Source organism: Phyllostomus discolor, chromosome 9 (genome assembly GCF_004126475.2).
Source record: "Phyllostomus discolor isolate MPI-MPIP mPhyDis1 chromosome 9, mPhyDis1.pri.v3, whole genome shotgun sequence".
Lineage (NCBI taxonomy): Eukaryota > Metazoa > Chordata > Mammalia > Chiroptera > Phyllostomidae > Phyllostomus > Phyllostomus discolor.
This window is the reverse complement of record NC_040911.2, coordinates 49861372-49877035: the sequence shown is the minus strand read 5'-3', so window position 1 is coordinate 49877035 and position 15664 is coordinate 49861372. Positions and strand designations below refer to the sequence as shown.

The following is a 15664-nucleotide window of genomic DNA, read 5'->3' as shown; positions in this document are numbered from 1 at the left end:
TATTTTGCAAATGCAAAATTAAGTGTGATTCAGAAAGGTTAAATAAGCATCTACTTGACAAGGCTAAATCCAAGGTTTTTTTTTAATATTTTATTTATTTATTTTTAGAGAGGGAAGAGAGGGAGATAGAGATAGAGATAGATAGATAGAGAGAGAGAGAGAGAGAAACATCAATGTGTGGTTACTGGGGACCTGGCCTGCAACCCAGGCATGTACCCTGACTGGGAATCAAACCTGCGACACTTTGGTTCACAGCCTGAGCTCAATCCACTGAGCTACACCAGCCAGGGCTAAATCCAAGTTTTTAAACAAGTAAGTATTCTCCAAAAAAGCAGGACAAAGATTCCTATTTTTCTCCATAGGCACTATTAACTCTCAAGAAAGAGGGGAAAAAGAGAGGTTCTAACTTACTTGGTTTTTCATAGGTTACTGAATAGAATGATCTTAAAAATATTAATGTGGATTTAATTTAAATACTTTCTCTTAGGAGAGCTTAGTTTCAAGGTTCAGGTAAACACTGAAACAAAGGAAATTATTTTTATTTAAGTCAATACCAAAAAACTCACTATTTACAAATCTGTATTGTAGGAAAAATTTACTGACCTATGGAAAGACAGCAACATTTAAAACATAATAATCTGCAAACACATGAAAATATGGGAGAATATTTACTTACTTGGCAGCATGAAAAAGACTGAATGGATGTAACAAAGTCAATATTAAGGAAAAAAAGCAAATCAACCATTTCTAAATATTTACTACTTAAAAGACAAAGGTAACTAAATCACTGCCCCAGTGGAAATCCAAAGGGCAAATCCTAAAAACAGGTAAAAAAGAAATAACTTAATGCCTGCTGATATCTCTTAGAACTTCATAATTCACAAGAATACCACACAGATTTTAAACTAGTTCCATTATGCATTAATATGAAGAGTTTTACTAAAATGCAAGGCTGCTATAATCATAATTAGCAAGTGAGACAAAATAAACAATTTTCAGTACAAGTTTTAAAAAACTTCAGGAAAATCTTATTTGAAATACCTGAGGAAGACTGTATTTTAAAAATATTTATATAGCAGTTTATATATCGCCAATACCTGTGCTACCTCTTAATTCCTCAGTGCCTATCTACAGATTTTCCTCACTTCATCCCAAGTAAAACCATTATTAAGCAAATCCAGAAAAATCAAAAATAAACTCTCAAATGTAACTCTGCAAAGCAGTATAGACCTTATGATCAAAAGTATCTATAAATGCTCCTTCAAAGTTTAAATATACTGATTGTTTCCTAATCTAACAGTATTGTACTCCACATGTAGCAAATTTATAACAAGTGAAAATGCATTTTGTCAAAATCATGGAATTGTCAAGTCCTTTTTAAAGGCTGAAAAAGATACGCCCTATTATTCTCATGGGCAACAGCTTCTCTCAGACAGGCATCTTTTGCTTGCTCAAACTGTTTGGCATTTTTAAAAGCAACAGCTGAAATAAAACAACAAAAAGACTTTCTATTTCCACCACTTAAAAAATTTCAAATGCATCATTACCGAAATCTGTATCATGTGTAAAGTATTAGAAAATACGTATACTTACTTTAATCAAAATTTAGGAAGAGTCATAAAACTTTAAAATATTACTTTTCTAAAGCAATCTTCTTACCACAGTTCAATAATCAGTAACTTAGAAGTATTTTCAAAAGTTTGGTTGTTTTCTTATTTGTACACTATTTCCTATAAATCAGTGCTACCTCCACTCAAAACCAAGGAGTCTTCCTAACTAACACCAACATCTAAGCTTTGAGAAACTAAGATAGCATCAGTCAAACCAATGCTCCCAAATAACAGGTACTATCACAAAAAACAGCACCTTACTTCACTAGTTTTATATTTAATAAAAAAAAACAGTGCTTTAGTTGTAGCTTATTCCATCTTTTAAATTATTTTGAAATAAAGACCAATAAATACATTAAATATTTTTATAATAAACCCTTCTATTCAGCACAATCTTTAAAATAAATGCCTAAAAACTAAAAATGCATTTAAAGTAAAGCTTTTGTACTGTTTAGGTTTCTGTGGGAAAAAACCCTCACTATCCAGAGTTAAAATACAATGTTCATTGATGTAAAATGTCATCATCAGAGCAAAACAATTAGGACTGGCTCTAAAATATATTACATTTACCAAAGGTTGCTTACAAATACATAAAAAGGATACAACTTTTTAAAAAAAGGTATTCGTTAAAAATACACTCTTAAAATTCTCTTTAGTAAAATACTGAAAGTAAACTACCAAAACTATTTCCCCTCTCTGACTTGAGTGTATTTTGCATAAACTTATAAAAGAAAATAATTAAAGAATGCTTTAATGGGAAAAACCTGACCTGAAATATTTATTTTTGAAAGCAGCTCATGGTGTCAGATGTATATAAAACAAATCCATGTCAAATTTCCCTCATGGGAATTTAAAAAATGTCGTGTCCTCCCATTACAAAAGCTTCTTGTACAGGTGTCCATAAAATCCATATAAGGCTTGATCTTTTAATAATTTTCCCTTTAAATATGATATATAAATATCAGAGAGTTTACTCAGGATTTAAACGAAACTGCTAAAGACTCATTTGTTGTCATTTCTTTTATTATCTAGAAAATAACACCTTTATTGTACTGATTACCTTCAACTTACACATTTTTTTTTTCCTTTGGTGATATACTAAAACTAAAGTTTGCCAAAAGCCCAGTACCTACAGTCTCTACGCTAGGATAATAAAAGTGATCAGAAGCTGCTATCACTGAAACACAATCACAGATATGCTAAAAGTTATATCCATACTTTAAAAGTGCTAAATTTTTAGCAAAGCCCCTATCCATTGCATATTTCAGATTATTTTTATTTTACATACAGGTAAATATATTCTAATATTTATGTAGCTTAACACTCATGAACATTTATCAGTATATCTCAAAGTCTCATAAAAAATCATGCACGAAACACATGATTCTAGATCTGCTTACAATAAGGCATTACAAAAAATTTAACAAAAACCTGTATTCAATAGCAGGAATTACAAAAAAGAACATGGCAAATTTCTAGAGATACAATGCAACTGAATGAAGTTCAAGAATATATATCCAATGCTAAAAACCTGCAGCTACGCTCTGCCAACCCTACTCATCTCTGCTGTCATGAAGAAATATGGAGATCTCTGACTCAGCCCTCAACACATTTGAAAATAACAAGTGTTAAACACGCAGGGGATTGGGTCGTTGTTGTTTACCAGAATCTTTCAGGAAGCATTAAGAGCAAGTATTATGCTGAGAGAAAGTTTTAGCCCACTCTAAGATTGCACATTGGAGTTATACAGCTATAGTCACACATACCTGCTTTTCCATATTCAGAAGCAGCACTGTCATAATCTGGCTTCCACTTTAAAAAACCAGTTTTCAGGCTACAATGAAAGAAAGACATATTTCTTAGAGGTTGCCAACCACATTTATAAGTTAGAACTCTGCTTGTAATGACTTTATGGGTCATTAAAAAAAAGGAAGAGGAGCTATCAGGTAAGAAGTCCCCATCCAACCTTATTTACAATTTAATACAACCTCACCCTCTTCCCTCCCATTGCCATAAACATGGTTTTCCTCCCTTTGAAGTGCCTGTATAGCATCCAAGTATAGCAGAGATTACCTGAAAATGTGCTAGAAATATAAATTGTTGCCCTGTCCAAGACCCACAGAACCAATGACTGGGGTGACCAGCCTGTAACGAGCCCTGAGGCAATTTAAATTTAAGGCTTGAAGCCCTCCAAAGCACAGCACAAGTAAGCATTTGGATTTGTGAGACTGAAGCTCAAGAGAAAGGCTGGAGAGATTAAATGAGGAGTTATCAGCACATGCCACACCAAGAATCCTGTTAGATCCTCTTAGGGAGGCCTTGAGAGGGGGCTGAAAGACTGCAGAATACAAACATTCAGAGGAACAACAGAGGGAGTCACCAAAAAAGGCTGCAAATTCGCCACCAGTGAACAAGAATAACCAGAAAGACAGGGATGTTATGAAAACAAGAAAATGTGCTTTCAAGGATCACTATTGGCATCTCAGATGCCAAACCAAAGAACAATCAATTCTGAGTCCTTACCTTACCTGCCCTTTCTGCAACATTTTATTTTCTTGCTCTAATTTAAAATAATTACGCATCTCCAGTTTAAATTAACTTAGTGACTATCAAGCTTGCCTGTGCGTAAGAATTGCTAAATAAACACCATCTTAGATTCTAAATTTCAATTCTATTAGCTTATATATAACATCGTCAACATCAAATCATCCCTGAGATATGGGGAATCCCCTCAGAAGTATACCTTCATTTTGTGACAGCTATGTGAACTGCCCAGAGGCCCTAACTTTAAAGGAACATTTTTCTGCCAATTAAATTTATTAATATTTGTACTTGTATATATACTGGTATGATGCAAATCTGTAACTTTTCAAGCTTACCAAGAGTATTTTTGCTCAAAATAATTCCTTAAATTGCAGTCTGTCCACTCTAACCCACAAAATTGAGGAAGCATGCAATAAAACAAAAATTTCATCCTTCACCCCACTCCAAAGCACTTATTATATCTTGTGAATTAATAGAAATTTTAATTTCACCCAAAACAAGGTATAATAATTCAACTGTCTAATGGACTATACATTTAAAAGTTAGAGATTTAAAACTTCAGTATTGGGTTGGCCAAAAAGTCTGTACATAAAAGACACACTTTTCACTTTCACCGATAGCTTTATTGATTTGGATATTTTGAGTATGTTGGCTATCTCCCACGTGGTGTAACACTGACTGTTGTCAATTAATGTCTCGATTTGATCGCTATCAACTTTAACCGGTCTACCCAACTGAGGAGCATTGTCCAGCAAGAAATCTCCAGTGTGGAACTTCACAAACCACTTTTCACACATTCAATCAGTCACTTCTCCATACACTGCACAAGCCTTTTTTTTTTTTTTTTTACATTTCAGTTGTGTTTTTACCTTTCTTGAAGTGAGAAAGTATAATATGCTGAAAATGTTGCGTATTTTCTTCAATCTTCAATGTTAAAAATGGCTAACAAAAAATCACCCATTTTGAAAAGGTTTTTTTAAAAAGCAAGTTGATATAACAACTGTCACAATACAATCTAACAAAATTGTTTCGAATGAAGTTAAAGACAAGTAAGCACTACTAGAGCCATAATATGGGGAAAAAAAACCAAAAAACTTTTTAGCCAACCCAATAATCATCCCCAGTAAACTATTAATTTCTAATCAGGAAGTGAGAAGGCACTCTGCTAAGTTTAGTTCAATGGCCGTAACTGTTTTGACTATTTTATTCAAAAGAGCCAATAAAGAAATTCTGTTGAGGTTAACAGTTTAATCAATTTCCATAGGACCAAAACCCACAAAACCACCACCTGTTTGAGGGGGTTAATTATAATTACAAAACTACTTGGCAATATGGAACTGTATTATCACTAGAAGACAGAAATATCAAATCGCCTCTGTTCCAGGCCCATTTTTCCCACCACCTACCAAGCCTTCAAACACAACACAATCAAGCCTCAATCCAACACCTCCCCAACCCAGCCCTACCCACCCACCATGTTCATTCATCTCTGCTTCCGCTGAGGGTCTCTCCACCACTCCACCTCCCAAGTTAGAGCATAGGGATCAAGCCTCTGCCTCCGTATCAGTCAAGTCATTAAAGCTTTTCAATTCTAAGGAAGGTCACCCAATCCTGCTGTTTGTACTGTTGCTTTAATTGGGGCCCTCACCATGACAGCCTAGGAACCTATAATGGGAGGTCACCTTTTGGGTTCTGCCCTGCTCTCCTCTTCCATTCCTTCCAATCTTGACACAGCAACCTTTCCTTACCTTGTATCTCAACTGAAGCCACTCTACACTTCATATCTAGCAATGAATACCTTATTTTGACTCACCTGTTTACTTGTCTATCCTCCTGTGATTTCTAGGCTCTTGAGGAAGAGACCACTTTTTAGCTCAGTAAGCCCAGTAGCCTGTGTACAGATACACAGTAACAACTCTGTAAATGTTTGTTTACTAAATATGCCAAAACTTTCACTCTCCCCTCCTCCCAGTCCATTCTCCACATCGCTACATCTCCTTTAGCTAAAATAAATCTAACCAGGTCCCACTGGTTACTATATCCCTAGGAAAGCTAGGGTTCAGGAACATTCAAGCACAGGAGCAACCTTTCACAGTCTGGCCCCAACTCTTCTCCATTCGGGCTCATGTCCTGGGTACTGCAGCTACTCTACATTTAGTTTCCCAGCACATTTTCAGGCCTGTGCTTAAACTGTATCCTGGGCATGGATTCAGTTATAGGATTTCCCCTCCTCTAAATATTTATTTTTCGGGCCCTCCTCATAAATCACCTTTATTAACATGTGTCTAAAAATCCCCAGGCAGCATAACCTCTCCCTCTGTTACCAAAGCACAGTTAACAGCTTTAGGATGATCTTTATTACAGGCACTATTGTAATAATACTTTTGTGTTTGTTCTCAATAAACAGAAGGATTGTTGTAGGCACCTACACCAAAAAAATCCCAGTACCTTCCGCACTGGCTGGAAATAATGTGGTACAACAGAAATAGCTTGAGTTTTTCCCATTGGTGGAGAAATGTATCTGCCACCTTTCCACTGTGCAGCCTTGTGTAAGTTATTGTGAGGCTTCTTCAAGTCTCATTTCCCCTTCGGTAAAAAGAGAATCTCTATTTGCAGAGTTGTGGAGATGTCAGTCAGATTACGTATATGAAGCATCTAACACAGAGCACAATGTAGCCATCTCATTACCTCGAACTGCCAGATAAAAATTCAATGGGCGTTAATGCAACCGAGGAGCAGGAGAGTGTCAAAGGGATTATGCAGAAATCAATTCAGTTTCACAAATATTTGTTGGGTGCCTATTACATACCGCAGAAGCTGGCCGAACAAACGTACAAAGACTAAGGAAGCACAGTTCTTGTCCCCAGGAAGAGTATAATGGGACATGACAAAGGGTCAACGAGGAACTTTCAGGGTAAATCTGTAGCCCACTACCCAACAAAAAGCAGTTTTCTAGAGTAGTGGTCCTTAACGGGGGCGACTTTATCTCCCCCGGGACACTTTGGTTGTCACAATCAGGGAAGGAGTGAGGAGAGGCATGGTACTGGCATCCAGCAGGTACAGGCCAGGGATGCTGCTAAACACGCTACAATGCACAGGGCAGCCCCCACCACAGGGACTCATCCAGTCCAAAGTGCTGAGGTTAAAGAAACCAAGTTCAGAGCAAAAGCGACGTAGCTTTGACCACACGGACTCCCAGAAAGGGCGAACGGACGACTTCCGGCGGGGGGGGGGGCGGGGGGGGGGAACCACACTTACAGAGCTGTAGCAGCCCGCGCCGCCAGCCGTCGCAGGCAGCTGCTGCCACCGTCTCCCCCAGACCACCCCCCACTCCCCCGCTCACTCCATTCCCTCACGTCCTTCTTTCAACCCGGCCTGAAAGGGGCACGACCCCAGCGCCCATGCAGACGACATTAGAATCTCTCACTATTTCTCAGCTTTGGCGAGGTGCTCCAGCCCCTCATTTATCTTCTGAGCCGCCATCTCCACTATCCCAACCCTAGAAAGCAGAGAGCCCGGCTGAGAAAGCTTGGGAATACCCAGCCAGAAGCCGGGTTAGCGCAAAAGCCAAGCGGCTACTGGGGCCAGGAGAGGTCAAATCTAATAAAGCAAAGCAGGTACGGAAGCCCGTCAGGGCTCAGGGGAGGCAGACACTGCGCAGGCGCAGAGAGCCTGGGCTCTGTCAGACCGTGTGTTTCCAGCGCAGGTTGTGTGGTGTGTCAAAGATGGTTCCTTCATTCAATCAACAAATATTTATTGAACACCTCATATGTGTCAGGCACCATTCTAAGCACCGGAAAAGCAGCAGGGAGTTACAACAGACAAAAAACCGCAGCCTTTGTGGAGCCTTGCCTTTCCACTCATGTGAAAACGCATTGGCGTTATAATGTATTATGTTTGTCCATAGCTAGAATAGTTCATTTTTTTCATTTCGCCTTTTGAGTGTCAACTATATATCAGTCAGTAAGTAAAAACAGATTATTCCTGATTATTGTCAAAGAATTACTCGACCAATACAAACTGTGGTGAGTGCTCTGAATGAGAAGTTCAGAGATCTAAGATCGCTTGCGACCATCTAGCGGAAGTGAAGCCAGTAAGTAATACAGTTGACTCAATTCATAATTCATGGTGATTTCAATATTCACATAGATATTTCCTGCGATGTGCATGCACCTTTCTCAGTTTCTAACCCAAAAGGCTCAGGCACCATTCCCAGGATTATAACCTTGACCTTACTAATAACTGGCTCCTTTGCAGTATCAATTTCAAGCAGCCCACTTTAGCTCCTCTTGTCATTCCAATTCACCTTTCCTAGTGCCAATTATTCTTCACTTTTAACGGAACTCTCGCTTTTTTCTATCCCTGTGTTCTTATTCACACTCCCTCTTTATCCAGCATAAACTGCATGGTCCATCATTTTAGCTACTCTTTTTCATAGACCTTCAGCCTGTTGTCTCTCTCCGTTCTCTTTATCTAAAAAACCCCTACTCTCCACTTACTCTGCAACTACTCCTGGGCAAGTAAATGTGGCTGGAGGAAAACAAACAGCATGATGCTAACATTACTCATCTTAATGACCATAAACATCAAGGAAACCTTTGCTACTGATGGGCAACTGCACTACATTTCCCTGGTCAAATCTCTTGCCCACTCTCTTGAATGGCTGTACACACACTCCTTCTTCTCAAAACTCCAATAGTCTCCCTATCTGCCTGCCTGTCACCTGCCAACTCCTACTTTTTGTTTAATAACTTAAAAAAAACAGCAATTAGAAGAGATCTTTCATTTTTCTCACCACCCCATGAACCAATTACTTGCATCTGTTCCAAAATATTCTGCCTTTGCTCTGGTGTCAGTGGTCAAACTGGCCCTGGCCCTGTCCCCCATCTATCCTAATTTCCTTATTCAGCCTCATGGGTGTAAGTACCACCCAAGCAGGAGGCTTCTTATCATCACATTGTCTAGCCTAAGCTTCCTTATGTGAGGGGCACAGCATTCCAGTAGGGTGAAAGTGAGTGTTCTACAGGCTCATAAGGCATTGGCCTCATTTTATTGGTGAAATCAAGTCACAAGGCAAGTCCAGATTCAAGAGTTGGGGGAAATAGTGGAACTGCAAAATATTGTGGTTGTGATGACCCTTAGTCCAACATAGTTCTTGGATGACTGATTAAGTACAAGAGGACTGTTGCTGGTGCCTTTAACAGCAAAAAGGAAAGCCTTGCATTTTAAAGTGAAATTAGACTTACTAATCACCCAGTGCCATCAACCTCTAAAACCACTGAAACTACCCAGGTATTTTTCTATGGGACCGCCGCCAAAAGTCTATAGCCTCATCCTCACTCTCACTTGTTCACACATTCATTTATTATTTCCTGAGCAACCATTCTACACAAGGCCCTACACCCTCATGCCCAGGACAAAAACCCAGGCAAGGGGATGTAGGCAAGAAAAAAATCCATGCCTCTACCCATCTTAGTTTCTCCAGGTGGGGCCCTGTAAATTAGACTGGGAAAGACAGAGCAACAGGCAAAAAGCATACACATTTATTTATTACAAGTTTTATGTAACAACAGAACCTCCATAAGAAAATGAAGACCGGCAAAAGCAGTTAAACCTGAGTGTTTTTATGCTACATTTGATGAAGAGTGAAAAGTCATTAAAAAATGTAATAAGACAAAGGGCATGAGCTAAGAGTAGTCAACTCGGGGAAAGTGTGCAAAGCCTTTGTTCAGATTCCCCTCAGCATTCCTGTCTTCAGAGATAAGGAGGTTCCTTTCCTTCAGGTCTAGGGAGAGCAATTCCCACATGAGGGTTGATGGGGTTAGGATATGCTACCCTAAAATATGGCACCTTGGCTGACTGAATATATTAAGCTGAAGAAGTTAGAAAAAAATAAACCGCAGAAGCAAGGTTGCTCTGACCTTCCCCCATTTTTTCCCCTGAAGAAGGTCTGAAGAAAGGAGACTCCTTATCTCCAAAGACAAAGGGGCATCAAGAAGAATCTGAACAAACAGGCCTTGCTAAGTTTCCCTCAGTTTACTGCACTTACCTTGTACTCTTTCACCTCTCCTGTTCTTTCACAACTGCCCATTCTCCATCAAACCCAGTAGTAATGTGTTCAGGATGATGTTCTAACCAACTGAGGTACCCAGCCAGGCCTCTCTTTGTTTGTTTGTTTGTTTGTTTGTTTGTTTGTTTGTTTTAAAGCAAAACAAATTTATCCTTTAGTTCTGTGGATAGAAATCCAAGATGGGCTAAGACCAAGGTGTTAGCAGGGCCACATTTTGTTCTGGAGCCTCTTAGGAAGAACCCATTTCTTTGCTTTTTTTGGCTCCTGCAGGCTGTATGTATTTCTGGGCTCATGGCCCCTTCTTCCATCTTCAAAAACAGCAATGTCGGGCTGAGTTATGCTGCCATCTCTCTGATTCTCTGACCAAAGCCAGAAAAGCTTCTCAGTTTATGAGGACTCCTGCAATTAGTTTGGACCCACCTGGAGAATCCAGAATAACCTGCTGTCTCAATGTTTGTAATCTGTGTTTTTTCAATTCCTTTTATTTTTCAATTACAATTGACAAACCAAACTATATTAGTTTCAGGTGTACAACATAGAGATTAGACAATCATCCCAATAAGTGTAGAACACCTCTGACACTATAACATACTTATCACAGTATTTGACTATATTCCCTATGCTGTATTCACATCTCCATGGCTGTTTTTGTAGCTGGCAATTTTTACATCTTAATCCCTTCCCCCTTTTCACCCCATCCTCCCAACCCCACTCCCATCTAGTAACTATCAAAATGTTCTCTGTCTGTATGAGTTTGTTTCTGTTTTGTTTGTTCACTTGTTTTGTTTATTAAATTTCACATATTAGTATCTTTCTCAATCTGACCTATTTTACTCAGCACAGTACCCTCTAGGCCCATCCATGTTATTACAAATGGCAAGATTTTATTCTTTTTTACGGCTGAATCCTATTCCATTGTATGTATGTACCACATTTTCTTTAACCATTCATCTACCAATGAACACTTAGCTTGCTTCCATGTTTTGGCTCTTGTAATTAATGCAGCAATGAATATAAGCAAGCATATGTTTTCTCAAAGTAGTGCTTTGGGTTTCTTCAGATGAATACCTCAAAGCAGAATTGCTGAGTCCTTTTTTGTCTCTTTTTAGCCTTTTTTTTTAAGTCTACTTTCTCTGATGTAAGTATTGCTAGACCAGATTGTCTTTTCTTTCCATTTGCATAAAAAATCATTTTCCATCCCCTTAATTTCAGTCTGAGTGTGTTTTTCATCTGAAGCAGATCTCTGTAAGCAGCAATGTATGGGTATTGTTTTCTTACCCACTCAGCCACTCCATTCTTTTGACTGGAACATTTGATCCATTTACATTTAAAGGTATTATTGATAGGAATGTAGTTATTGCCATATTTTTATGTTTTTTTTTCTTTTTCTTCTTAAAGAAGTCCCTTGAACATTTGTTATAATACTGGTTTGGTGGTGATGAACTCCTTTAGCTTTTTCTTGTCTGGGACATACAGGTTATTTAGAATCACTGTTATTATCCCATTACACATAGGAGGATGCTGAGGCTCAGGGAAGCTAAGTGACTTGCCAAAGTTCTCACAACCAGTAAATAGGAAGGCAAGAGTGGAACCCAGGACCACTTGACTCCAAATCTCTACTTGAGCCACTACAATGGACAGGGAAATAGCCTCTGCTTTGTAATAGTTTAATAACAACTCACACCACATCTCTGTTTAGCTGTATGAACCAATGATAGATTTTCAAATAGTTTTTTTAATATCACAGAGCACTTTACAATGTATAGTACACTGTTATTATTTTGAAATTTCACTAATAATTGAAAAATTAGACTTGTGAGTTTGTTAGGTATGACTTAAATAAGTTACAAGTGCTTGAAAAAGAAACATCCCTAACAGATATAATAAACACATTGTACTGAGAATGCCTGACAGCTTCTGAGGCATCTGGCATCCGATTCTTCCTTGCCTGTGGTCTTGTAGTTCTCCGCAATAAACACAGGGTGGCACCACGTGCACGTGGTTTTACCGCAACAGGCCTCAAACAAATGATTGCTGGTTTGGATTACAGAGTCAGACTCTAGAAACTTTTACCTTCATAACTGAAGTTTCCGCAATAAAAGTGATACCTCTCTCTATTTTATACACAAAAGTACGCATTGTTTCCCAACAGTTCAGAGCACACAAAGCAGGAAGGATCTGAGGCATTAATACTCGCTTATTTAATAACAGGTTTCTTTTACATCCATTTTAACCAACAGAATCGTTCTTAATGAATATTACTTTTAAGAAGAAAGAAGATAAAGAACTTCCTCTGTTAGTTATATTTAAGAGAAAGGTGAAACCAACGCACTGAACTGGCTTAGTGGTGTCCTGCTGTATATCTTATCAGACAACTTACAGATACCCTAGTTCTATCCACTAAATGTTCTCTTTTAAATACTACATCTCACAGATATAACTGTGAGAGGGACTTTAGTCTTAAATTGCAGTAATTTAATTTTATTTCCAGGGGAATATAGTCATGTGCTTACATTCTGTATACATATAAATCGTAATATAACAGGATGTGAGGGTGTTCTGCCTGCAACATCTGTCACCGTATGGATCACCAGGGTTGATCTGGCTGATCTGGCTAGGTATGTGGGTGTCCCCTTCCTCCCTTACCGATCCATGTGCGTCCCTCCCGAAGTAATATAACATAAAGTACTAATAATACCCGACTTTACCAATGACATTTTAAAAATAATATGCATCTTCCACATTAAAAATTCTTCAAGAATTGCACAATTTGAAGCTGTCAGGAATAGAGACTTGTGAACTATTCATTCTTTAGGCATTCATTCAACAAATACCTAAGGAGTGGATTCTCCGTAGCAGGCACTACTCCAGACTCAGGATGAGGCCCTGAACAGAACAGACAGAAATCCTGCCTGGGGCTCATGGAGCCTAGGTGCTCGGGCAGGAAGGGTGCGGGCTGAGGAGTGGGAGACAAGCAGGAACTAAGTCAGTGAAGACGGAATGCTAGATGGTAACCCTGTTTCAGGGAAAGTAAAGCAGGAAGAGAAACTGGGGCAGCGAATGTGTGCGGGTGGGGGCAGTTACTTCACTGTTCCGGTGGCAATTGAATGAAGAGCTGCAGAAGTGGTGGCCGTGGGCCATCCGGACAAGGAGGACAAGGAGCGTTGCTGATAAGGCGCAGAATAGGTTGATGAGGCAGATCATGCCTGGCCTATTCCAGAGAGCACAAGGGAGCTCTAAGGAGACAGCAGAGTGACCCCTTAGCAATGAGCTAACACACACATTCTTTGTCAAGAGTAGATTCAGACAAGGTCTGGATTCTATTTGAAAATCTTAACGAATATATCTATTATTTAAATGCAACTTTCTTCTACTTGTGTGATTAGAAATTAAGACATGTTAATAAAGGAGCTAAGAAAGCGCTCACAATCTATGATGCGGAGCCTGCTCGAACATGCAAGTGTCAAATCCACAATACACTAAGATTGCAAAAGCAGCTACAGAAAACTTTTTGTCAAGATTCTATTGTAGCCGAAGAGGTATAATAGCAACACTGGCAGGACACATGCTAGAAAAAAAATATAAAAGATCCAGAGAGCAGCTATGATCACAGTAATCTAGTGGGGCCTCGGAAATCCGCGATGAAAATCTGCGGACGAGCCCCACGCGCTCTCCGCCCTGCATTTCCCTTCCTTCCCACTGTGTGGCGCGCTTGGCCCACAGCTCTGTAGGAGGAGGGCTTTCATTCAGAATTGCAGGCTCCAATAAGGAAGGATTTAGTACAGCTCACATTTGAGAAGAGACTTTCCAGATTTGGGAAAAGAAAGGGGTTGGGGCGGGGGTAGGGGGGAGGGAGGGGACCCAACCCTTTTCTCCTCAGCCCCTAACAAAATCAGAGATGAAAGAAGACCGTTTTAGCCTGGCAAATGAGAAAATAAACAAGTGCTTGAAAGAGGTAAGTTTTTCTTTTTAAATTTGTTTTTGCAATAGGTTTTTCTTCCCTGAAAAACAAAATACTAAAATAGCAAGCTGTGTTTTCATTTATAACTCCTTCTCAAGAGGAAATCTAATAATAACAAGGGGTTCCCACTGGATTCAGCTTATTTCATCATGTAAATACATTTGTATCCTCTGGGGAAAGAAACCTACACTGAGCCAGGTATTTCTCTTTTAAATTGGTGATTTTACTCATTTGAACTTCCTTCTTCCTTTACCTCGAACAACCTCTCAGAATGAAGAGAAGCATTAAGTTCTACAGCCGTGTGTCGGACTGTGCCTAGTCAGTCAGTGATACACGATATGGAAAAATGGCAGCAAAATTATTTGCTATGCTTTATTCTAAATCTTATCAGAAAAGCAATTTGCCCCTCACTAAGTTTTATCTTATTTATAGGGAATGTTCACTTATATGTTGAGAAAGCAGCACCGTGTACTGGAAAGTGAAAAGACCTATAGTTACTCATACTTTTCAACCTCAGCTGTATTTCCTAAAGGAAGAAACACAGTTTCTTAAGTCATTTGGCTTGAGTTTCCTCTTTTGTAAAATAGGGATAACAATGAGGTGAATGAAAAATGGCAGTTAAATCTCTGCCACTCTTCCCACTGAGAGGTGGAGTGTTATGTCCTGTCCCTTGAACACTCCCCAGAATGCAGTTTCTGTGACTACTTTGAGGAAGTCACAACATAGAGGAGGTAATGTTGTTTCAGGGCCCAGGTCTTGCAGGGGTGTCCAACCTGTGGCCTGTGTGGCCCAGGAGAGCTGTGAATGCAGCCCAACACAAAATTGTAAATTTACTTAAAACATTATGAGAATTATTTTGTAATTACATGTCACAATATATTTAATGTGCAGATCTTCTTCTTCTAGTGTGGAGAAGAGACATCAAAAGGTTGAACACCCTTGCTTAGAGCAAGGCAGCTTCTACTTCCTGTCACTCTTGGATCCCTAAACAGTCTGACTACCCTGAGGCTGCCATGATGGGAGGCCTTCCTAAGCTACCAGGCGAAGGGCTGTGTGTGGAGGGAGAGATGCCCAGCCAGTCCCAGCTCTTCCAGTCCCCAGCCATTACAGACATCCCAGCTGAGGTCTTGGACATCATGAAGCAGAGGTGAGCTCTTCAGAATGTGCTCTATCCAGATTCCTGTCCACACTATCATAAGACACAATAATAAAAAATTCTTGTTTTAAGCTATTGAGCTTTGGGACAGTTTGTTAAGCAGAAGTAGGTAAGGACAGTAAGTGCCTATCTTGTGGAGCTATGTCAGTTATACAAATAACCCTCCAAAACACCTGATGGACCCAGAACTGGCAGTGAGTGCTCAGTACATAGTGACCAACATTATTACTGCCCTTCGTATTTAATTTTCATAGGACAGTTTTTTTAGAAATATGGGCAGAAAATCCTCTCTGAGCTCACAGAAGACATTAAAATCCCTCGCA

General features: G+C 39.3%; 1 protein-coding gene across 1 annotated transcript in view; it reads right to left on the bottom strand.

The window, feature by feature from the left end:
• NAPG (NSF attachment protein gamma) overlaps positions 1–7754 on the bottom strand; it is a 30388-nt gene extending 22634 nt beyond the window's left edge. The window contains exons 1-4 of the mRNA XM_028524399.2: positions 7582–7754; positions 3377–3444; positions 1398–1482; positions 677–694 (exon numbers count right to left, since the gene is read on the bottom strand). Of these exons, the coding sequence (XP_028380200.1) occupies positions 677–694; positions 1398–1482; positions 3377–3444; positions 7582–7637 (227 nt within the window). The 5' untranslated portion in view covers positions 7638–7754. The remainder of the gene's footprint in view (positions 1–676; positions 695–1397; positions 1483–3376; positions 3445–7581) is intronic.
• Between the last annotated feature and the right edge of the window lie 7910 nt (positions 7755–15664).